This window comes from Taudactylus pleione, unplaced genomic scaffold, assembly GCF_031769625.1.
Source record: "Taudactylus pleione unplaced genomic scaffold, aTauple2 ptg000360l, whole genome shotgun sequence".
In the NCBI taxonomy this organism is placed as follows: Eukaryota; Metazoa; Chordata; class Amphibia; order Anura; family Myobatrachidae; genus Taudactylus; species Taudactylus pleione.
In genome coordinates this window covers 7,247,769-7,273,609 of record NW_028284761.1, presented here as the reverse complement: position 1 = coordinate 7,273,609, position 25,841 = coordinate 7,247,769, and the positions used below count along the sequence as shown (strand labels likewise).

The window sequence follows — 25,841 nt, the reverse complement described above, 5'->3', positions numbered from 1 at the left end:
AGGGGATGCGGTGAGGATCCCGACAAGCGAGAGGACAACGCCAGTTGGCATCCCGATCATAAGGACACCGCGGAAAGGTGAGTATCAGCCGCGGGGGGTGGGGTGCAACTTAGATTTAGGCGCCCCGGGGGGAGTTAGCGTTAAGCTCCGGGCAGGGGTGGTTAGGTTCAGGTACCACCAGGGGGGGGGGGGGGGGGGGTACAGGAAACAGGGGGTACAGGAAAGAACTGTTAGGGGGTAAATAGGAAAGAGGAACATTACTTACCGTTCCCCTGTGGGGATTTGAACCATCGGGATGCCGTTGTCAGTGTACTGACAACCGACATCCCGTCCATCGGTATTTCATACCGATTACCAATGGAGGCCTGTGATGACCCAAAGACGAGGATGTCTCTAACCAACTAAGCAATTCCTCTGCCCCGCCGCCAATGCTCTTAGACCCACGCCGTCTGTATCCACCACCTCAGTCTAAGTTGGTTGGACACATCCCTCCCACCGCCCCGCCCCACCACTCTCCCTCCGTGACGCCCCTCCCTCCATTACTCACCCAAGTTCACGGTGGCCGTCAGGGTCCTCCCGCTAGGCTAGGGTCTGTCCCGTCCCCCCTAGCAGCGGGAACCATTGGGGCGCCCCAGCTCCTACTGCGCATGCATGTAAGAGACGGGACAGACCTTAGAGAATTATTATATAGATGTATAACACCACATAACTGTGAAGGATAAGTGCCTTAGAGCAGATGTAACAAGAGAGAGAACGGCTGGCCGGTGAACTTGAGCAAATGTTTTGAACGGTTTACCTTGACTTGTGTCGCAGGCTATGGATACCCACTCCAGGGCGACATGGAACCCGCTCCCTTCTTTATCGTCCAGCTCATCATCTTTTTCAACAGACAGAAGGAGGACGTGTATGACTTGCGCCTCGGCGGAGAGAACGCTGTGCACCACAATGAACGGATCACCCAGCTCCTGGTTAAACTTGAGCTGCAATAAGAATAGCGAGGAGTCAGTCTAAATAAATATCAGTATAACAAATACAGAATCACAGAAGAACCAGACTGAGCATAGGGCCCGTTTCAGATAAGTACGCTAATGGCATCGGTGTACCCAGCTGCTGGCTTTGAAAATCCATCTATCTGCGTAAAAAGTTGCAGCATCAAATCGCAGATCATTCGATAGCACCGCACAATGGCCGTGGTAATTGAAACGCTGAAGCCATGTTACCCGCATACGGGATCGCAGATGCAGGCAGCTTCCGTTTTTGTCCGCCACTCCTTGTTATCTCCTACAAATGTCACCGGCCTGTCAATCACACTGCGAGAAAATCGTTGCAGCGTGCGTCAACAGTAAAGTACTTTGACGCGTGCACAGTTTACAAATAATTGCGCAACTGTGTAAACTTCGCCATAGCGTACATTTCTTGCAATCAGGCCCAACGTCTTTATACAGGATCTCATTGGTGATGTTTTGCCACTTTATACTTTGATGGAGAATCCGTTCTGCCATTATCATCAAAGAAAATAAAACGAGAGCTGGTAAATGCCTCACAGAAAGGCGCGATTCACAGGAAGGAGTAAATCTAAAAAGGAGCAATTTGCAAAGTGGTAGCACAGTATTGCACTTGTAGGTAGGGCAGATATATAATGCGCAGAGAGATTTAAAAGTTGGAAAGGGGACTGTCTTAGCTTAATTCTACATTTTCAGTGTAAAAACAAAGGCTCCCAGTATTGGTTTGCCAAATGCAAAAGCAGCCAGTATTCACCCTGCATGCAAAATATGAAATGCGTTTGCACCCCTTGCATCGCAACATGGGGCCCGATTCAGCAAGGAACGCAGTTGCTAATAAGCACGCAAATTGGCCTACTGTTGAGTACTGCATCGCAGTGCTCATGCGCGAATCTGCTATTGCGATCGGGACTGCGATCGTACCGGCTACGCAGACCCATCGCAGAGTGATTGTGACAGGAAGTGCAGTTTGTGGGTGGTGACGGGGGTGGGAGGCATGCCAGTGCAATAACACTGTTGCAGGGGCGTGCATAAATGATCCACTGTGATGGCCTACGAAGCCTGAAGACTCATAGCGTGCGTGGTTGTTAGCAACTTCTCTGTAAGGTCAGGGCTTGTGTAAGTGTGCGTGAGGCTGCGATGGTAACTCAATTGTAGCGATGTTTACGCAGTCCTGCTAAACATTACAGATGTGTGTAAGGTACAGTGGGCGTCCTTATGTAGTGCTGAGTTTGCATTGCAATCGCAAGGGATTAGCGTACTATCGCAGTTGAACTGCGTGCGTACACAATATTGCGTACCGTAGTGAATCAGACCCATTGTTTGTTCCAGGCGCAAATTGCCCATTTTTTGCTCCTTTTTATTTTCTAAATTTGCTAATAACTCTGAATCATTATCTAATTACAGAATAAAGAGTGATACTTCAGAACTGTTTTGAATTAAGTATTAATACGCTAATCAAAGTTTTGTGCAACCCCCTACGGACATGATAACCATTATAAATAATATTGATGCAGCAGTGCGATATTACGGATGTGCCCACATACATCTATCCTCCGTGCCCTACAAGTCGCGCCACACATAACACGGGAGATTAGTGTGACTCGGTAGTGCCGAGCGCCTTTTTTCGTGCTTCTTTTTACCTTCAAATGCGTCTTATTCGCAGTGATGCGCAAGCAGCTTCTGCTGATAAAAATGATGTGCAGCATGCCTATATTCTGTGTGCGTCTGCGGGTGTATCTGCATGCGAAACGCTACGTTTCTTTATTACAGTCGCTGACACGGTAACGTAGCATTACGCATGCAGATGCACCCGCACTCGCTCAGGGAACATAGGCATGCCGCATATCATTTTAATCAGCAGAAGCTGCTTGTGCTAACTATGGGCCTGATTCAGAGCCACTCGTTAGCGGCCGCTCGTTCGTTCCGAGCGATGTTTGCCCAACTGCGCATGCGTACGGATCGTAATACGCATGCACGAACCAGTCAGTGCGTTTGTTCGATAAATAGCGTTTGTTTGTTAAATAGCGAATGCCTGCTATTTTGAGTGACATGAGGAGGCATATGTGGGTGGTAACAGGGGAAGGTGCTTGAAAACGGGGAGTGGAGATCAGAACGCAGGCGTGCTTAAAGGTCAAAAGGGCGTTTTATGGGTGTACATAATTAATACAGCAGCGTCATTGACCACGTCACTGGGTTATTTTATAGTCAGAACTGCTCGCAAGATTGTGGTAGGAAAAACCAACCACAAGAATAGTGAGCAGTTCATACGCTGGTCGATGTACTCGATTAATCTAATAAATAGCGGACATGACGTAGGATGCGAGCGGCCAGGGGGCGTAGTTTTCCAAAAGACGACCGCATGTTTGGTTCGCTCGTTCAGACCTAGAGGCATGAACAGACCGCAAAGAGCGAACGGTTCATTTGAATAGCCGGCCCCTATTTTCTGAACGAGCGAGCGCAAATAGCGTCTGGCTCTGAATCAGGCCCTATGTGCATCGTTGTGTGAATAAGACACATTTCAAGGTAAAAAGACGCTTGACGCTACCGAGTCACACCATGGCGCGACTAGAAGGGCTGTTTAACGCGCCAGGAGGCTAAATGTATGTAAACCCATCTGTATAAGGTATTTTACCAAACACTATTGAATTAGAGCGATGTCTGGTCAAACAAACTTCAAAATAATACTTTTAGACGTGGATGTTACAGGGCATATAAATGTAAAAGTACTCACCGCCCATTTCCCAGACGCAGATTCTGCCGGCTCTGCGATGTGAATGAGATACAAGGTCCCCGTTCCATCTGATAGGGTAACCCAGGAGGGCGATGTGAAGTGCATGGAAGCACACAGGCGGCGGTCGCAGGCGTTCACGTCACTTGGGAACCTGAAGACTTCCACTGGCTTCCCCAAAGTGGTGTCCTGGAATGAGAGGGAAAAAAAATACAACACTGATAAATACGATGGAAAAATCAAATATAAAAATATAACAAACAAACAAAAGAGCCGGCACCTAATGAGACGGGATACTGGGAGACATCAGCCATGACGACTGAATGCGCTGAATACAGGAGATACCCGACGGAACAGGTTCTGCTTTCAATTGGGCCACATCTATTTGGTGCCGTTAGCCCAACTGGCAGGTGACCATGCAAACGGACAGATAGTGATCATCAGGGCCCAACCAGGACAAATTTTGTGGCCCTGGCATTCAAAGTACCTCTGCATGCTCCGCAGCTCATTGATGGTCTCCCAGCCTCCTACAGTGCAATGTAACATTATGTCACGTCGCACCATACATCTCTCTCTCATGGAGCAGAGCGTTGGGAGGTGCAGCTCCTCGCCCCAGGCCCACCACTGCATGCTCCGCAGCTCATTGATGGTCTCCCAGCCTCCTACAGTGCAATGTAACATTATGTCACGTTGCACCAAATATCTCTCTCTCATGGAGCAGAGCGTTGGGAGGTGTAGCTCCTCGCCCCAGGCCCACCTCTGCATGCTCCGCAGCTCATTGATGGTCTCCCAGCCTCCTACAGTGCAATGTCACATTATGTCACGTTGCACCAAATCTCTCTCTCTCATGGAGCAGAGCGTTGGGAGGTGCAGCTCCTCGCCCCAGGCCCACCTCTGCATGCTCCGAAGCTCATTGATGGGCTCCCAGTCTCCTACAGTGCAATGTAACATTATGTCACGTCGCACCATACATCTCTCTCTCATGGAGCAGAGCGTCGGGAGGTGCAGCTCCTCGCCCCAGGCCCACCTCTGCATGCTCCGCAGCTCATTGATGGTCTCCCAGCGTCCTACAGTGCAATGTAACAATATGTCACGTCGCACCATACATCTCTCTCTCATGGAGCAAAGCGTCGGGAGGTGCAGCTCCTCGCCCCAGGCCCACCTCTGCATGCTCCGCAGCTCATTGATGGTCTCCCAGCCTCCTACAATGCAATGTAACATTATGTCACGTCGCACCATACATCTCTCTCTCTCATGGAGCAAAGCATCGGGAGGTGCAGTTCCTCGCCCCAGGCCCACCTCTGCATGCTCCGCAGCTCATTGATGGTCTCCCAGCCTCCTACAGTGCAATGTAACATTATGTCACGTCGCACCATACATCTCTCTCTCATGGAGCAGAGCGTTGGGAGGTGCAGCTCCTCGCCCCAGGCCCACCTCTGCATGCTCCGCAGCTCATTGATGGTCTCCCAGCCTCCTACAATGCAATGTAACATTATGTCACGTCGCACCATACATCTCTCTCTCATGGAGCAGAGCGTCGGGAGGTGCAGCTCCTCGCCCCAGGCCCACCTCTGCATGCTCCGCAGCTCATTGATGGTCTCCCAGCCTCCTACAGTGCAATGTAACAATATGTCACATCGCACCATACATCTCTCTCTCATGGAGCAGAGCGTTGGGAGGTGCAGCTCCTCGCCCCAGGCCCACCTCTGCATGCTCCGCAGCTCATTGATGGTCTCCCAGCCTCCTACAGTGCAATGTAACATTATGTCACGTCGCACCATACATCTCTCTCTCATGGAGCAGAGCGTCGGGAGGTGCAGATCCTCCCCCCAGGCCCACCTCTGCATGCTCCGCAGCTCATTGATGGTCTCCCAGCCTCCTACAGTGCAATGTAACATTATGTCACGTCGCACCAAATATCTCTCTCTCATGGAGCAGAGCGTCGGGAAGTGCAGCTCCTCGCCCCAGGCTCACTTACTACTGGGGGCATCATATGGGGGCACTACAGGGGCCTTACTACTGGAGGCACTGCATAGGGGGACCACTACTGGGGGCACTGCATAGGGGGACCATTACTGGAGACACTGCATAGGGGTACCTCTACTGAGGGCATTGTATAAAATGAACTGCATAGGGGGGCGGCGGCAGCTGGGGCCTGCGTAGGTGCTAGGGGATTGTAAATTTTCATTTGGTGGGTGGGGGGCACCAACATTTATCTTGCCTCCGGGCACCTGGGCTGAAGTTACGCCACTGGCTCAATGTGTACTTTCTTCAAGAGGATCAGGCATCTCAATTCTTAAGCAGCTGTGACCGTTGCAGGAGCATCTGAATCCATTTAATGCTCCTGCATAAAACACCTATGTAATTATCGTTGTTTGGCCTGATAATTGCATAGGTATGTACCCAGCATTATTTTGCTTATAGTGTACTAGGTATATAGACACTGAAGTGCCCAAAATTCATGGACTAGATGCCTAGTAACAAGTAAGAGCCCTTCAAGCCCAGCGTAGTGCAGCAACTCGATGTGGCATCACTACCACAGGTGGACGGAAGACCCCTGGGAGAGATATTGACCCATGCCGTCTGGATAGCTTCCCACAGCTCCCTGACATTCGTTGGTGAAGGTTCTTGAGTGCGAATGGACCTGCCCATTACATACCATAAATGCTTGAACGTGGTGGCCACACCATTGGTGGGAACTCTCCAGAACTCTTCTCAAATCAATTCTGAACAACTTAAGACCGATCACGCCGTTGCACCATCCTGCTGTCATATTCCATCGTTATGAGGTATACGAAGCTATGAAGGGCTGGAAATAGTCATCAAGCAATGTAACATAGCAGTTACCAGTCAATGACGTGTTCAGGCGGACCAGCGAACAAAACAGATCCCATGTGAACATACCTCACACCATTATGGAACTACCACCAGTCCACACTATGCCTTGTTAACTGGGGTGCATTGCCTCATGGGGTCTGCACCACGCCCAAACCCTACAATCAGTCCGAAACAACTGGAACCACGACTCATCAGAGGCATAATGAGCCTCTAATTGGAACCTGGAGGGAGGTCTGGCAACATGTGACGTGGTCTGATGAGTCGTTGTTCCAGTTGTTTCGGACTGATTGTAGGGTTTGGGCGTGGTGCAGACCCCATGAGGCAATGCACCCCAGTTAACAAGGCATAGCGCGGACTGGTTTTGCCTGTTTTTTTGCCCGGCCGGCAAAAAACCAGGCAAAAGCTGGCCGTTTTTTTTCAGGCACTTTTTAATGTTTTTATTTTTTTAATTTATCTACTGGGAATGCGAACCAGCAGCTGCAGTACAAGCCGACCGATGTGTGTGTGTAAGGAAACATTGTTTCACATACTCCACTGGCTTGCAGGGACAGCAGCCGTCCTTCTCAGTGGATAATCCCGGCTGTAACACGGCGATCGTGCCGTGCAGTGTAAAAGGACCCACCCGCTTCCATCTACCACTAAATTTCACACCTGGCAAAAAAAAGCCGAAAACCGGCAGGTGTAAAATAGCCCTTTGGGGATGGCTGCTGACCGGGCAGCGTTGTGGCGGCAGGGTATTGCAATGTGCTGCCTTGCATTCCCCATATGAGACATTATTAGAGATTGGGGAGGCTGGGAGTTCGACAGCAGTGGAATCATGAAGGGGTTTTATTTTTTATTTCTTTCTGTGTGGGCAATGGGTGAGTTTTAATTTTTTTGGACTGTGGGTGCCAATAGGGGCGATTCAATCCCAGGAATGAGATTTTTTTTTCAATCCCGAATCCTGTTATTACATAAATGGGGCGGGATTGGCTTTTTTAGCTGGAAAAAAAATTGGCTTTAAATCCTATGCAGAGTTAACACAGCAGCTAATTAAATAGCAAAAAAAAAAAAAAAAAAAATGTGCCCGGCTGCACTAAATTGCATTCAACCCCTGTAATTGGGTTGTCGTGGCGAATTGTACGCTCTCTCTCTCTCTCCAGACCTCCCACCCCTTCCCCAAGATTTTTCTATTATTTTTTTTTTTACCATATAATCACCCAACACCAAATGAAAAGCTTTGCCTGAAAATGTCTGTGTAAACCAGTGTAAGACACTACGGCCTACATGAGGAAATCAATGGACCAGAACCATAACTTAATTTACACAAAACTTCTTTTTTAGATCTATCCTGAAACGTTAGAGATCACCTACGTAGCCTTTGCGTTCTGTATTTTCTCCACTGAAAGTGACACCCAGGCTGAAATCTAGCCAAGAAAATGAAAGGATCGGTGCTCAAGCTGTCCGCCTCTCCTCGCAATGCGCCGTGTATAGAAACGCACAGCCGAGCAGCAGACACTCCAGCTGGAAAAATATACGACTTTCTCACAGGGTCGTTACGTAAAGTGTGGCGCACAGCTGTAGATAAGCGAATCGCATATGGAACGGGTCATTGTGCTGCGCACTTCAATATAAAATTCATATTAAAAAGGACAAGTAACTATAAATAACTAACACGTTGGAGATAAAGAGTTTTCTTAGAATATAAATAGGAAAATTTCTTCTGCTCCTAAGTAATCCTAGTCTTAGGGGTTTATGTACTATGCCTTGGCGAGAGATAAAGTGGGCGGAGATAGAGTACAACCAATCAGCTCCTAACTGTCACTTCACAGGCTATGGGGTCTATGTTCTTAGCCTTGGAAAGAGATAAAGTGGGTGGCGAGAAAAAGGGGCTCATTTGTCAACTAGTTTTATTATTCACAACGAGTGATAAAACTTGTTGCATATGATAAATGATGCTCCAGCCAATCAGCTGCCAACTGTCATCGGTTTGAAAAATGACAGTTGGGAGCGGATTGGCTGGAGCATCATTTATCATACAACACTCCTTGTGAGTACCAAACAATCAGCTCCTGTCGTTTTTCAAACACAGCCTATAAAGTGACAATTAGGAGCTGGTTGGTTGGTACTTTATCCCTTTCCAAGGCTTAGTACATAGACCCCCGTGTTTGACTACACAAGGTAACGAGCACAAATGATCAGCAATAATGCCTTGTACAGTCATTGGGCCTCATTCAGAAGTGGTCCAGGTCGGGGACCAGGTCGCCATGGCTACCAGATTTTGCTGCCTGGCTACTAGATTTTGTAGTGAGGGTGGAGGCAGATCCTCATCAGCTCCGGCAGAGATTCGTGCCTATAGTATTGCGGTGTTCATATCATGCACAGGAGTGCATGTGCTGAGTGTCGCCTGTGGTGACTGCTGTGCCTCTGTCCGTCCCGGCCTGCGCTGATCCCTGCTGTCTGTCCCAATCTACGCTGATCCTCCTGTATGTCCCAGCTGTCTACTGTCTTCCATCTCCAGCTGCATAGAGCTCTCCGTGGTAGGGTCTATGCGTGGCCAGGGATTGCAGAGCGGCTTCAGAGGGATAGTGGCGTGACCACGAGGGGAGAGGGTCTTGTTCTACTTTCTGGCACCATTATTTTATGTGAAATGTGGTCCGTTATTACTGGAAGGTAGGAGATGGAGCAGGGGAGCTGTTCAGAGCAGTGAGGGAGCCTCAATCTTACTGTATCCATTCATCTGTGACCATTTCGTGGACAAGTATAGTGTGTAGAAGTTGCATAACACACAGAACTGTGCTCCTCACGCACTCCTGTAATTTTTTGGGGGGGCGGTGGTCTGGCTCCTACACTTTCATCCAGGCTCACAAATTTTAGAAAAAATTGTCAAGCCCTGGTCTACTATGCATGAACCTCCCTGCGCATGTGCCTCGATTAGTGTTGCGATGGAGGTCGTAATGTGGATTTAGACTGCTTGAACGCCAGCAAGCGACCATTTGGGGGAGGTAACAGTGAGTGGCGACTAAAACACAGGCGTGTCACAAACGTTTTGGGGGCGAGACGCAGCCAGCGTCTTCTTCGTATTCACTGGTTCTTGCCCCGGCGTCTCAGTTGCGACAGACATTCTGAGCAACCAGTGGTGCGACCGATGATACATCTTTTGGACACAAGTGGACGGATCTGAGAAGCCGCCGGTGGGCGTCCCTTTACAAAAGACAGCTCCTCCGGCATTTGCACATCTTCTCAGATCCACTGCGACCGAAGACGCAGGACAGACCCGATTTGCATCTACTTACTTACTACGGTAACGTACCTTGATGCATGTGCTTTGCGACTTCGCTGCATGCGCAGGATTGCCGATTACCACTCAACTGCGAAAACGTCAGCGTAGCGCGCATGTCTAAGTCACAGCGATATTGCAGCTAAACACGATTCTATGATTTAGTGATGGGAGAGAAACTGCTCAGTCCTCATTATCTCACCACCATCTCACCAATGAAGATCAGCAGTCAGACAAAGCGGTGGCTGCAGAGCCTGATTAGACCGTCAGCCTATGAGAACACATGGGGTGGGGTGTCCTCTGACTAAGATTCTTTCTTCTTTGCTCACTGTTCAAGAAACTTGTTATGAGCTCAACAGAGGCCACTGGAGAACTATGATCTTCTACAACTACAAGAGTGGTCTGCAACAGCAGGAGAATTTGACCGATTGAGAGCTGCTTATGGGGAGGAAGCACCCCCCCCCCCCCCCCCCCCCGAACCACGGTGTTTGATTTTTTTTGTTCAGGAGATGGTCCCTGGAAGATGAGGAGCGCTATGGCCCACACACTATCCGAAGTTCCCGGCGTTGCCAGAGTTTAAATCTTCAAGTTGTTAAGTTTTATTATGGGAAGTCCTCCAAGTTCAGCCAATGGAGGCTCAGAACAGGGTCAAAGTTCTGCCCGGCACACTCCGCCGTGAGGTCTGACTGGGATCCCAGCCGCTCCATTAGGCATCCCAGACCATTTGCCACCCCTCTATCCAAATCCATCCAGTGAAAGGACCAGAACAGGCTCCCAGGTCAAAATTCTGCCCAGTATACACCAACGGGCGGTCCCTCACCCCCTAAAATCTGGCCAGGATCCAACTGCACACCTTTAGTTGGTTTCATCCTAATGGGTGCAGTTGTGTAGGAATGCATATACGGACAGGCAAACAAACACATTTTAAATAGAAGATTTGTTGCTGTGTAGCATAGTCGTCTAATAGCTTACTTTTTTGATACTAAGAGGGGTATTCAATATGAAAGGTTAACTTCCCTGGCAAAGTTAACGTTTCATATCGGAGGTTTTTTTTGCGTTAAGGTATGGTGCGCGCTCCCGCTTATCCCCGTATTCAATATAAAAATTAACGAAAACGGGAAACTCCAAAGTTGGATTTGCGTAAAGTTACTTATTTTTCCTTAAAATAATTGTAAGACCCCCCTAAAGTTGTAAAAACATGGGGGAACACTATGGGTACCCCCGTTTTAGCCTTTAATTGAAAGTCGGGGATTTAAATAGGCGCAGCAGGTGTTTTTTTCCCGACATTGAAGAAGTGATGCAGAAGAGCACTTAGGTTATTTTTTTCGTTTTTTTAAGTGGCCCCATCAAATTTGGGGTACATGAAAATGGGTACTAGCATATTTTGATGTCCCTAAAGTCAGTTTTTAAAAATTCTGCATTTGTGCACCTGCCGCTATAATTCTATTCTAGAATACACCTGCCGCATACTTGCAGAATAGCCCTGAACCTATTTCCCTATTGTTTAACAATTTTTCCCCATTTTTTTTTTTTTGCACCTCAATTTTTAAATTAATTTTTTGGGGTGTCCCTATATTTTTTTTACTTTTTTTGACACAGTTCTATTTTACATGTCATTCTCAGGGGTGCAGGCTATTTTTTTTAAGCCTGCACCCCTAAACCCCAATTCTGCACTTTTTTTTCGACACCTATTCAATGGTGAAAAGTTATCACCGTTTTTTATCAAAGACTTTTCAAAACTGCGATAAGTCTTTGAAATTGAATACGGTGTAAAACTAAAACCAGTGATATTAACGCAAACACGTTAAAAAGTGCGATATTAACGCAAAAAACGATGTTATCGCACCCATATTGAATACCCCTATAAATATCTACAGTATACAAGATTTGGCACCTTCAGAGCTGTGGAAGATAATCACCAACAAACTTCTTTTTTTATTTACAGTGTATAATATATATGGAGAGAGAGAGAGAGATTAGTAGACATACATAAATTATATATCATATATACAGATATTATATATACACAGATATGCAAACTATGTAGAAAAGCGCACACATGATTCACATGTGACAACCGTGATTAGTGTAACAAGTCTGCTAATTAAACAAATGATTAATATATGTACTCCTCAATTAGTGAGAGGCTCCTCTGGCTCAATATACTGTGGGATACAGTTTTCCAATTTATGAAGCAATGAAGAACAGAAGCGCCTACTAGCGTGCAAACAGGTACAATAGGCGACCAAATTTACCGTGTACATAAGTAGTGCAAAATGACCCAAAAGGATAATAGGGTATGTACAAAATCCTGGAACTGACTTGACTGCACATCCCTGATTTCCCGATTCCCCCAATGGACAGATGAGCTTTATTGAGTTTATATTTTGTACTGACAAAAGTATGAAGGTACAGGATACGCACAGTAACGTCTGACGCTATAATACAGGGACATTTTTGTTATTTATTGCTGTTTATACAGAACATCTAATTTTATACAGAACCTTCCTTGTCCAATGGAACTTGCCTGGGTGCTTAGGGGTATATTTACTAAAGTGTGGGTTTATAGAAGTGGATGTGTTGCCCATAGCAACCAGAGTCTACCTATCATTTATCTAGCACCTTCTAGAAGATAACTGCTAAAATCTTGTTAGTTGCTATGGACAACATCTCCCCTTCTATAAACCCTCACTTTAGTAAATATACCTTGTCCATGCTCAGTGTTTTTGATCTTTTATTAAATACTGTGTTTTTAAATCACAAATGAGTGTCTGTGCTGGATTCCCATGTGGCAATTTAATTCCTTACTATGTGATCACAGCACTATCTATGCAACATTTATGGTCTAAAAAAAAAATGGTACACACTATGGGCCTGATTCAGACCCGCTCGCGAGTGCATAGCGCTCGCAAGCGGGTTGATGGCCGGACAGAGTGCACACGCGACATGCGCGAGCCCCGGAAAGAGTGAGAAATCACTCGCTCCGGGGCTGGCTAGAAGATGGGGCGGCTGTCGATGTTGATCGACAGCTCGCCCCGTTTTGTAGGCGGGTCAGGAGGGTGGCTGCACAAACGGAGGAGTTCCCGAAGGAACGCCTGCCGTTTAGTGGGTGGCCCTACTGACATCAGACGTGATGTCAGTAGTGAACTTCCTGCTCTATTAGAGCAGGAAGTTCACTGGAGCTTGCGATGGACGAGACCCTACCACAAGGGTCTCGTCGCAAGCCCGATGGTCGCGATAATCGTGACCACCGCCAGGCCGCCTGCTAAAGCTGTGGGTGTTCACCCACAGCTTAGCGAGCGGCCTGGGGGCCGGAGTTAAAAATAAAAATGGCTCGCCCTGATTCAGAGCGCGCGCCTCTGATCAGGACCTATGTTTTATTTTTTTGTTCTTTTTTTTTCATATATCCATTTCCACAGGTCATGAGACCTTAGACGTAATAAATGCGATAGCGTAAAAGACTTATTATCCTTTTGGTTAATTTTGCAGTACTTACATGGTGAATTAAATCACCCATCTGCACCTGTGAGCGATCTAGTAGGCGCTCTGCTGTTCATTGGTTCATATAAACTGTACACACACACACACACACAATTTGTCTACGCCAATTCACACTTGTTATCCGCTCGTCTTCCCTTCCCCCCCTATCACGCCAATTCTACGTCAGTTTTGAAAACATTTCCAGTTTGGTTCTTTATTCCGTGCCCACGTCGTACAGACGCCCGTCCTCTGCGCATTGCGACTTATGCTTCCACCATTTGTCTTTGTCCCTAGTTTAATGGCCTCGGCTCATGTACGCATTCATTTGCTCGTACGATCGCCGGCCGCTTGCCTGTCCTCTTAACGATCGTTACTCTGCATCTTCAGTCGTTTATTTATTCTGAGCAGGATGGAGGACTGAAGGGTCCGGTTTTAATTTCCAGTGGAAATGGTGCAATTATAGGAGTGCATTAGTTGCTATGAGATTCCAAAAGCCACGAATTAGCCGGTAAGATAGGAAAACATCACTGTAGAAAGGAACCGTATCTCTTGAATCAGGTGCAGCGGTCGACACAGCGCAGAGAGCCCACAGCGAGTGTTAAAATCGCTGGAGTCGGCGCACAGCCCACTTTCTATAGTCAGGAGTTTATTTAACGCAGATTTGAAAAGTTTCCCATATAGGATAACATTACCTCTTACATTCATGGATTACAATGGAAGCACCAGCTGCCTTCTCTACACTGCTAAATAGCCACGTGGTACTTAGAACACGGAACACAAAACGTAGAGAGGTTTCACGACGGAAACGTGAGCGTGAAGAGGAAGTGCGCCGACTTCCCGGAACCCAGAAACTGGAATAAAATGTTACAACCCTTATACTTTTACATCAATGTACTTTCTTATAGATATAAAGAATATGGATCAGCACGGTTTGCGTAGTGGTTAGCATAACTGGTGCGTAGCACTGAGGTCACGGGCACAATTACCTCCTTTCTACCGACTCTCCTACCATTATACGATCCCCCGCTAATAATAAGTGCAGGACCCTGGCTGCATTAAACAGCTTGGGATCAAGCGAGTGGGTGTCTCTCCCATGTATGATCATTACACAAGCGAGTGGGGGTCTCTACCATGTATGATCATTACGCAAGACGAATTATCGGGGGTCGGGTAAGCGGACGGCTGCGTAAACCACAGAAAAGTTAGTACAAATAAACATTTCTGACTTAGCAAGAATGGTGTAAGAGACATAAAATATACCTACCAGCGTCACGGTTATGTTCATTACTCTCCCCAGCTGGTCCACGTAGAGCATCTTGTCAGAGCACCACGGGTTACTGTGCAGATAATTATACATGCCATAGGCACGCATGTGGTCCAGCGTGTACTGGTCATCCCTGAGCTTCACTTCTGCAACAGCTGAAAGAGAGGGATGGGCGGGGGGGAATAATCACTTTTACACATACGTTCAGCGAGTGTTCACCTTGCTCGAGACTTTTACAAATTATCTTTATAAATGGAGTTTCCCCGCTGTTCAGTCCATTACAGGTACACCGGCTCAGACCGCGTACCAAGCCCGGCTGGCTCTTCTCATCACTATGTGCGCATTTGTAGATTAATTTTAATAAGAGGATCTCATTAACCTTTATTACGTCCAGTTTTTAGTTTAAATTGATTTTTCGCCAAGGACTTCACATTGCTCAACAGAACAGCAAAAACAATCGCTTCATTATAACAGCCGGAACTCCAGCCCCGTAGGTCTCATAGTAACACTGCTGATTACATTTTACATTTTCTAATATTTAAAGGAGATACAGCAGAATTTATTAGGCATTTCCCCAGATGATTTCTATGACAAAAGTATGATGGTACAGGATACGCACAGTAACATCTGACGCTATAATACAGGGACATTTTATTATTTATTGCTGTTTATATAGAACATACAATTTTACACAGAAATGATGGATAGGGGATGGTGCATGTGCTCCCTGATGATAATAATGGATAGGAGATGGTGCAAGTGCTCCCTGATGATAATAATGATGGATAGGGGATGGTGCAAGTGCTCCCTGATGATAATAATGGATAGGAGATGGTGCAAGTGCTGCCTATGATAATAATGATGGATAGGGGATGGTGCAAGTGCTCCCTGATGATAATAATGGATAGGAGATGGTGCAAGTGCTCCCTGATGATAATGGATAGGCAATGGTGCAAGTGCTGCCTGATGATAATGATGGATAGGGGATGGTGCAAGTGCTGCCTGATGATAATAATGGATAGGAGATGGTGCAAGTGCTCCCTGATGATAATGGATAGGGAATGGTGCAAGTGCTGCCTGATGATAATGATGGATAGGGGATGGTGCAAGTGCTGCCTGATGATAATAATGGATAGGGGATGGTGCAAGTGCTCCCTGATGATAATGCTGGATAGGAGATGGTGCAAGTGCTGCCTGATGATAATGGATAGGGGATGGTGCAAGTGCTGCCTGATGATAATAATGGATAGGGGATGGTGCAAGTGCTCCCTGATGATAATGATGGATAGGGGATGGTGCATGTGCTCCCTGATGATAATAATGGATAGGAGATGGTGCAAGTGCTCCCTGATGATAATAATGATGGATAGGGGATGGTGCAAGTGCTCCCTGATAATAATGAAGGATAGGGGATGGTGCAAGTGCTCCCTGATGATGATGATGATGATGATGATGGATAGGGGATGGTGCAAGTGCTCCCTGATGATGATGATGATGGATAGGAGATGGTGCAAGTGCTCCCTGATAATAATGATGGATAGGGGATGGTGCAAGTGCTCCCTGATGATAATGATGGATAGGGGATAGTGCCAGTGCTCCCTGATGATGATGGATAGGGGATGGTGCAAGTGCTCCCTGATGATAATGATGGATAGGGGATGGTGCAAGTGCTCCTTGACAATAATGATGGATAGGGGACGGTGCAAGTGCTCCCTGATGATAATGATGGATAGGGGATGGTGCAAGTGCTCCCTGATGATAATGATGGATAGGGGATGGTGCAAGTGCTCCCTGATGATAATGCTGGATAGGGGATGGTGCAAGTGCTCCCTGATGACGATGATGATAGATAGGGGGTGGTGCAAGTGCTCCTTGATAAGGATATGAATGGTGCATGGGTGCTGAATGCGGGCATCTCAGTCTCTGCATATACACGGATGTACACTAGGAATACTATGTAGTGGCAGAAGGCGACCACTAACAGATGCAGCCACAAGCTGGTCTGCGCCCACCTCAGGGCCCACTGTATTTGGGGAGCTGTCTCTGTAGTGCGTCACCAGAAAACACTACCCTGCATGGATGAGCACCAAAAAGGGTGAGATGGTCTGTCGAAGGAAAAAAGTGTGCGAGAGTAGAAGTGACTTATCTGCTATGCCATACTGTACATGGGCAGAACGCAAACAATATCAAATAGCTTTCATGTCGTCACAAGTGGTCTTTCCATACCGGAGCAGTTGGAGTATATTATGTAATTACAGTGATTATGAAAAACACAATACTACAGATATACTAGAAAAGTAATATGTTCCTTTGTACAAGATGATTCCTTCCTTACTGATGAGAAGCATAAACGCACCTTAGTGTGACTGCTTTGGACGCCTGTCCTGCAAACCAATAAACATCTTCACACGGATACGTGAAGGGGAACGCCTAATTATCCATTCATGCACTTGAATACATCGTTACACACTTCACAGCATCTTCAACTGATTAACACTTTACTGTAACATAATAACACGCATTCCACTGAATAAACACAGCTGTGTGCCTTGTAGGGATTAGCACCATTGTAATGGCAGCAGGCGGCCTGCGGGTTACTGTACCATACAGATTGTAGCAGTGATGAACAATATATCAAAAAGATAGAATGAATAATGGAAACAAATCTAAAAAACTTTAACATTAATATTTTATGTATTATAATAAAAATATTAGTGTAAGTGTGTGGCAATGCGTTTGAAGGGTATTACCACACACAAGTGCAGTGGAGAGGACAAAACAACTTGTGACGCGTTTCGCAGTGAACAGTGCAGTGTCATCTAGCACCGACCTCGCTCACTTCACTGGGTAGGCCTGCTATACCCGAACCCCACAAAGTTCAGGAGTCTGCTAGACATCCCAGGGGTAGGATATTATGTATACAGATGTGTCCTCATACATCTAGCCTCAATATGCCACGCAGTGCGACATACCTGACGTGAGTGAGCCGAAAGGTCCCGGTGCTACTCTATCATCGTCCAGCATCTTTTATCAACGAAAATGCATCCAAGTCGCATCATCAGACTGCAACAAACGTCAGAAATGTATCCAACTAAATGGAGACATTAATAACACAATGCAGCGCTGTATACACTAAGGGGCATATTCAATTAGGTGCGAAAAGGCCTTTTCTGCAGAAAAGTATCGCCGGTGACGTCATTTCGCCCGGCAAAAACTTATCCCCGTATTCCAATCCAAAGGCGTTTTGCTGATGCGGAAAGTCAATGCATTGGAACAGGCGAAAAAGATTTGCCTATGAAAGCTGTTGAAAAAAAAAGTGCCGAATTGGGGTTTTGGGGTGCAAACTTGCGGGAACCACCCTGCACCCTTGGGACAGGCCCCCAAAAGTGAACTGTGTAAAAAAAAAAAAAAATACCACCCCAAAAAAGGAAATTGAAAAAGGGGGTGAAAAAGTACAAAGTTAGGGAACAAACTTAAAAAGTAGCGAAAGAGACTCCAGGGGGGTCCCCAACTATGCCCCAGGTATTTTTAAGATTGCAGGTGCTTGCGACAGGTGGATTTTTAAAGTTTTTTAAAACTTCACTTTAGCAACTTTAAAATATGCTAGCACCCATTTTCATGTACCCCAAATTTGCTGGGACGACTTATTGTCTGCAATAACCAAAACCTGCTAAATGCGATTCTTCACCACTTATGCAATGACGCTAATTAGCACCTATTGAGATCATTAAAGTATCCCAAATACCTTCAGCAGGCCTATTCGGGGGTATCTATAGTGATCCCCAATGTCAGTGCATGTTTTGGGGGGTGTCAGGCTGATTTCGACAAATCTGACAGCACTTTTCGCCAGGTCCAAATTCGCCAGGTTCCATTTTTGCCAATTTCTAATTGAATACGGGGATAAGCGGGAACAAGCGCGATACTTTTCCGCATGGAAAACCAGTGATGTTGGCGAAAAAGTCCGGCATGCGAAAAGTACGGGACTTTTCGCACCTAACTGAATATGCCCCTAAATGTTATGCTATGTAATAAAAACACATGAATAGTACATCTCAAATAGAAGACAAAATAATAAACATGTATATATACATACAGTATGGATGTCTAAAATCAATTGGATTTATCTCAGTTGCTAAAATATAAACCACATCATATATTATATAGATTCATGGGATCGTTTAATATTGTAAGTATTGAACTATAAATGTCATGTGAGCTTATATCCGATTTAGTTGTAACACAGGTATAGGATCCTGGATATTAATTGCCACAGCACCTATGATATAACGTCTGTCATATAGAGAGAAGCGACCTCAATAGCAGTATATCCGCTGGACATATGATATTTATTGTGCGCAGTATTCCCGTGCTTAGCCGTGAACCGTTGTTAAAGCCAGGCCGTCTGTAATTACAGTAGTTCAAACTGCACTTAGCCATGAGGTCAGGGGAGTCCCCCAGCATTTACTCACGTTGCTCCAGCCAGCTGAATTCAGTATCAAGGAGATGTGTCCGGGGGATTAATGCCCTCTCCACAGCGGCTATATCGTCAGTCGCACTAGGCAATACTTAATTGCGGCGTACGCACGACTCCCTGTACCTATGTAGATAAAGTCACACTCTTCGTCGGGTGCCTATCAACACCAGGGCTGACCAATATACAGCACCAGCAGCACTGGTGTCCTCTGCTCGATACAGCACGGTGACGGCATCAGCGGCTGGAGGGTTGGTGCAGAAAAAGGGTTTTCTCGTCTAGGTGGGCAAATTAGATTAGTAGCCGGGCAAGTCCAATAGGTCCACGGTGGTCAGACAGGGACAGCGACGCGTTTCGTCTACTCTGTAGACTTTTTCAAGCTAGTGTCCCTCTGTTTCTTATGTCTAAATAGCATGAGTGGTCTTTTCATTGGATAGTCTCCAGGGGGTCAATAAATGTTAATTGCCTACAATCCCAGTATCGTCATTATACCCTAGGAAACACTCTATGCATACATTATCTATACGAAATATATACAACAATCCCTCAAAAAGACCAAACATCATACTAAATATACACACATTATATACACACACACTATATTATATATACATATATACACACACATATATATATATATATATATATATATTTAATAAAAACTCCTATTTCAATACAAAAATCTGAATTAAATCAAATAAATCAGTTTTTGATTTTTTTTTTTTTTAAATATGATTTTTATGCAACCCTGATATCCAAGCTATGGCAGCTCAGCAAGAAGCCACCAATGTGCAATTATTGGCCTTGGAGACAGCCCAGAGGCAACAACAAGTCGCCATAGAGGAAACCCACCAGGCCTTCAGAGAGCTGGTACAACAGCTAGTAGTCCGCTCTGGAGATGCTTCCCCTGCTCTGCCAACTCACACTCACACCATACAGACCAGTCACTTTCTGCAAAAGATGACCCAGAATGATCATGTGGAAGCGCATCTTACGCCTTTGAAAGAATTGCAGAAAGAGAGAATTGGCCTAAAGAGCAGTGAGCAAGTCTTGTGGCACCCTTCCTGTCTGGAGAACCACAGAAAGCATACCATGACTTGGGCCTGGCTGATGCGAAAGACTATGTTAAATTGAAACAGGAAATCTTAACTCGATTGGGAGTTACAGTATTTGTTCGCGCCCAACGAGTCCACCGCTGGGAGTTCCAAACAGAAAAGCCTCCACGCTCGCAAACGCATGACCTCGTCCATCTTACCACAAAATGGCTGCAGCCAGAGACTCTAACGGGACCACAGATCGTGGAAACGGTCGTTATGGATCGATATCTACGATCTCTACCTGCAACTCTGCGCAAGTGGGTGAGCCATGCAGACCCTAAAACAGCAGATCAAGTGGTTGAACTGGTGGAGAGGTATGTGGCGGCTGAGGAACTGTTGAGTGTGCCCCACCGAGCCCCGATTCCGCAACGGCAGTTTTTGTCCACTTTCCGGCATTTGGGAGCAAATTGCTGATCGTTATTTGCTTTCATACGTTACCAGATTTTCATTCCAACCAATCAACTAGTTGGCTGGTTGGACAGATAATCTTTAGATGTGTGGCCAACTTTAGAATACATAGACCTCTATTTTTACATATGAACTCCCAAATAAATGTAACAGCAACCCTACTAATTATGGATTACTGATAACCCAAGTTAAAAACCCCACACATTCTGAGAAGTAACAATGATTGACAGCCTAATCAAGCACCTCAATCAGCAAAGAACACCTGCAGCTCCTCTATAAGTACCCATGAAACAAAGACTGATCACAGAGTCCCTGACGAAGCAAGTACATCACTAACGTGCGAAACGCGTTGGTCACACCCCCAGACACCAACCCACCCAGATGACCACAGGACACAGATGAGGAACCCCGAATCTCTGTTCATTGTGTAATATATACGGACGGTGCGAGGAAGACGAGGACACCGTCGCTGAGAAGAGCTCATCAGCGACGAGGCCTGGGAGAGCTTTCCAGCTACCTGCCCGCACAGTTACCACAAAAGGACCAGTACAGCCGTCAACTTACCGGTAAGATCGCATTAAAACACTTTCCTACAACTGCCAAGATAGTGATACATTACTACTAGGAACTGGATAGTATGTTACAATCCCCGGATAATTAAAATACAGGAGATACAACCTCACAGAAACAAACACTGGTTTTAAAAGGAGAACTTTATACCTGTCACAGCTGCTATGGACAATACCACTGATCACTGATGAATGTACCATATTTTTACAAAGGTTTAAATTGATTATTATTATTCATATTATTATTTATGTATTTTACAATGTACTTTTATAATGTCTTTATTCATTCCGTTGGTTTCGAATATAGAATTCTTTTGATATATCTTCTCACAAGGTCTTAATTAATTTTAGGTCCTTGTAAATATTTTAACCATTTCTGACAAATGTAAAAAAAAAAAAAATTTATATTATTTTTAGAGATATATATATATATATATATATATATACACATACATACACACATCCTATTTCTCATACTAGCTTTTATACAATTAGGGGAGCACCAAAATAGGTTTACATTTTATTTTTTCATTAATAATTGCGAGGAGGAAGAAAAGTCCTGTTAAACCCTAATCTACTTTTTCACAGTAGCTTTAGAGAGTAGGAGCGCAACGTGAAACTCTATATATCAGACGCCCCTCCGCCCACACACAAGAAAATTTTTTTATTTAAAGGAGGGTAAAATAAATTAAATAATAAATAATAATATGAAAGATTTTATAATACCAAGCAGGAAAATAAAACACTTGAAAAAGTTTTTTTTTTTTTTTTTTTCCCTCTTTTAAACATTAGCTTCCAGAATTAAATATTACGCATCCCTGCAAAAATAAGAAGGACACAGTCAGTTGCCATGGGAACTCATCAGGATAATGACTAGTGTGGGGGAAAAAAAAATAGAAAAGAGTAGATGTCTGCATCTAACGACTCCAATCAACCCTGGGTCACGTAACTCATGCAGAGGGATGCCGAGATATTTGGAGCAATTACTCGGCCGCGTCCTGCGACAATCATTTGGCAGCTGAGAAGAGAAGCCGTGCGAGGCGGAGTCTATAACGCAGAATATAGCAAGTTAGTCGTGAGCACATGACTGAACCGGTCGCAGCGGTTCACTCGCCGCAAAGCTGCGGTTGGGGAGGTTATTTAATGGGGTGTTCCACACACATACCGTGATACTTAACCGTTAAAACGTACCCGTCTCTTACATACATTGGGCCCGAATCGCACATCCGCAAGCGCGCACATCACTGGCAGCAAGATTTACTATTTTATGCCAATGAGAGTACGGCTTCACCTGCGCAGCCGCGCCACCTGCGGTTTGACCATCTGTAGCTGTCATCATAAGTATTGGCACCCACACCAGCCCCGCGCAAAGTGCAAAAGATCCATCAGAGACAGGCGGCCCCTCCTCCGTACAGAACCGCACATTTCACGGGCGGAGAGATTCTGACAGACATGGAGCAAACCGACCACTCTTGCGTCCTCCGCTAAGGTGCGTACGCATGGTGCGCCACGTGCACAGCCTGCAATCACTCTCGGGGCGCGTCCGTTTTCAGACTTGCGTCCAACAGAGAATGAGGCCCTTCGTTTCCAATGTGGAGATGAACAAACTCCAGGGACGTGGTACTGAAGACCACGGGGGGGCTGATGTTTTAACCAGTGAAAAGTGTGGAGAAGTGGACTGGTGGGAACGTTGCCCATGGCAACCAATCAGCATCTACCTATCACTTTATATAATGTACTCAATAAATGCTACTTCAAAGCTGATTGGTTGCTACGGACAACTTCTCCACTCTTTCAAATGTTTGATACATCAGCCCCTAGGTAACAGAGGCAGATCATAAACGGTGCTGGACTGCGCAACTTTGGGGGTGTGGTTATGCAAATTAGTGGGTTTTGTCTTATAAGAATACAAGCATAAAGAAAGCATACACAGGATACTAATATAACCTATTATACACAACAGTACCAGACACAAACCCTCCTGCTATAAAATAGGGCCACGATTATACCAACACTGAAACCCTATATTACACCAGTAGCTCTCCTTCGTCTCACTATCGCCTCAGTGAATAACTGGATTGTACCTTTGTTATATTGCAGTAAGATATATTTACACACTTCCAGAACACATGTACAATGAAGTGCCAAATGTTAATGGGATAGCCGTATGTAAAGCTAATGGTAAGTGGCGTCACCGTACTGTGACATCACAGAAATGCCCAGACCTGCAGCACTTGTGATCTAACATCTTGTGAGTCAGTCTGAACACCGGCTAGGGCTGCTGGTGGTGAGGCGACATGAATTATTATTGGAGTTCAAAAGGGGAATGATAGTGGGGTGTCTGACGGATGGGACATTCCGGATCTGAGGTTGTGCGGACATTCAACATTCCTCGATCTACGTTGTCACGTGTGTACCGGGGAATAGCACATGGAAGGCGTTACCACCCACGTGGACAGTGCAGTTGCCGTGCTTAATGATCGCGACAAGCGGCGTCTGGCCATAATTGTCCGTGATAACAGACAGGCAGCACTGGTACAAAGCACAACCGCATTCAATGCAGGAAGTACCAGACGCGTGTATCAAATATATCAGTGCAGCGTTCTTTAGCTTCCATGGAACATGGGAGAGGAAGACCCACCAGAGTGTTCGTTAACATTACGACACCAGAAACAGTGCTCACCTGGGCTTGTGACGGCTCTAATTGGACCCTGGAGCACCTGCAACATGTGGCGTGGTCCGATGAGGCACGGTTCCAGTTGTTTCGGGCTGATGGTGGGGTCCGGGTGTGGTGCTGACCCCATGGACTCCAGTTGTCAACAAGGTACCATGCTGGCTGGTGTTGGTTACAGTAGGTTGTGGGATGTATTCACGTGGCATGAGTTGGGTCCGCTGGTCCATCTGAACGCGTCATTGACTGGTAACCATTAAGTTGCATTGTTTGATGACCATTTGCAGCTCTTCATGGACCACAACAATGGAATATTCCAGCAGGACAATGCAGCTTTTCATTGGTCGCAAGTTGTCCAGAATTGGTTCTAGTAGCATTCCGACGAATGTTGTAGCCACCACGTTCCAACATGAGCCCAATAGAGCATTTATGGGACGTGGTGGAGAGGTCCATTCGCACCAAAGTTCCTGCACCTACAAATATCAGGGAGCTCTGGGAAGGGATGCAGGAGGTCTTCCGACCACTAGTGGAATCAGTGCCACGTCGAGTTGCTGCACTTCGCCAGGCTACAGTGGGCCCTACACGATACTAGGCGCCTATCTCCCATGACTTTTGGCACTTCAGTTTATTTGGAAAAGATGAAGCTTTTATTATTTGATCTTTTTATAAAACTTTGCAATGGGGCACGGAAGGGTCTACTTAAGCCCCCGTACACGTCACTCTACCTTACAGGCTGGCGTAGCTGACGCACCACGCCGTACATCCTGCGTCCACGAATCTCATATCGGGTATGCAGATATCCCAGTGGCGCAACAGCAAAGTTCTAAAGCAAAACTTTAAAATGGGGAGATGCCTCAAACCTTCGAGAGAGATAAAGGAGGAGGAGTCGCTCAGAGCAACCAACCAATCAGCTGCTGTCATTTAGTTAAAGCCGATTGGTTGCTATGGTCAAATTCTCCACTTTGTCACACCTCCCCCAAAACGAGATCCAGAAAGAGTGGGCGAGATATGGCGAGATATACAGGGTGTGGCATCGGCCTCATAGGTCCACTCCTGACAGTCAGTTTAAACATTAACCCGGGACATTTCCCAGGACTTGCAGAATCAGGAAACAACGAGATCCCCCGGGACCATCCTGACTGCTGATCTGATTATTAACCCTTTTTTATTTACAGATAATTACCCAAAAATGACAGAAAACCAAGACATGTACCCATCATTTAGTGTTCATTCTAGCACCCTGCACCTCATCAGTGAGGAGGGCAGATTTTAATTTTTAAAGGCAGAATTGTATATGGGATGTACTGTATCACTACAGCCACAGTAACTGTAACGGATACATCACGGTTAAAATTATGCCCTTCAAATTTTAAATAAGCCCTCCTTACTGATTAGGCGCAGGGTGCTAGAACGAACGCTATAATAATGGAAATGTAAAAGAACAAACAAAACAGATGTTGGGAAACATAGTATGCTATATTTATAACATATCTTATAATATAAACATTTAAAATTATATTTATTATTTATTTGGGGGGGCACAAAAGAGAAATCCTATTAAAAATAACTTTTACGCATGAGCCAATTGTGTACATACAAAATATTTATAATAATGATAATAGTTATTGTATCTATGGGTTTGGTCAGCGACTAGCACCCTCATCTTACTGTTACAATGTTTGGGGATAACAGGATTCATTCATGATTTTGACAACAGTTTTGATTTACAGAGGTCTGGAGTCATGAGAAACCATGGCGGCGTTCAGGTGTATTAGAACCCGGTATGTGCAGACAGGGGTATAGCCTTAATGATCAGAAAAGTTGGGATGTTGCTATTCACGAAAAGTTCATCAATATCCTGAATACAAATCTTCCTTACTTACGATTTCTGCACCTCTCTACTGACAGCTGATCTATCACTTGTTCTTTACTGCCATCTTGTGGATAAACATAAAAATTACGCTTTTTATTTTTTGTATACAAGCTAAAGAGTTCAGTGTCCAATTCGAACAAGCGTTCCCCCACTTACATGACATTTGTCAGGAGTGACTT

The 25,841-nt window shown here is 45.7% G+C and overlaps 1 protein-coding gene across 1 annotated transcript in view; it reads right to left on the bottom strand.

The window, feature by feature from the left end:
- Positions 1-796: 796 nt before the first annotated feature.
- The window catches only part of LOC148508558 (nudC domain-containing protein 1-like), a gene marked incomplete at its 3' end in the record, with an annotated part of 41,899 nt that continues 16,854 nt past the window's right edge, over positions 797-25,841 (bottom strand). The window contains exons 2-4 of the mRNA XM_088444366.1: positions 14,574-14,728; positions 3,736-3,921; positions 797-980 (exon numbers count right to left, since the gene is read on the bottom strand). Of these exons, the coding sequence (XP_088300492.1) occupies positions 797-980; positions 3,736-3,921; positions 14,574-14,728 (525 nt within the window). The remainder of the gene's footprint in view (positions 981-3,735; positions 3,922-14,573; positions 14,729-25,841) is intronic.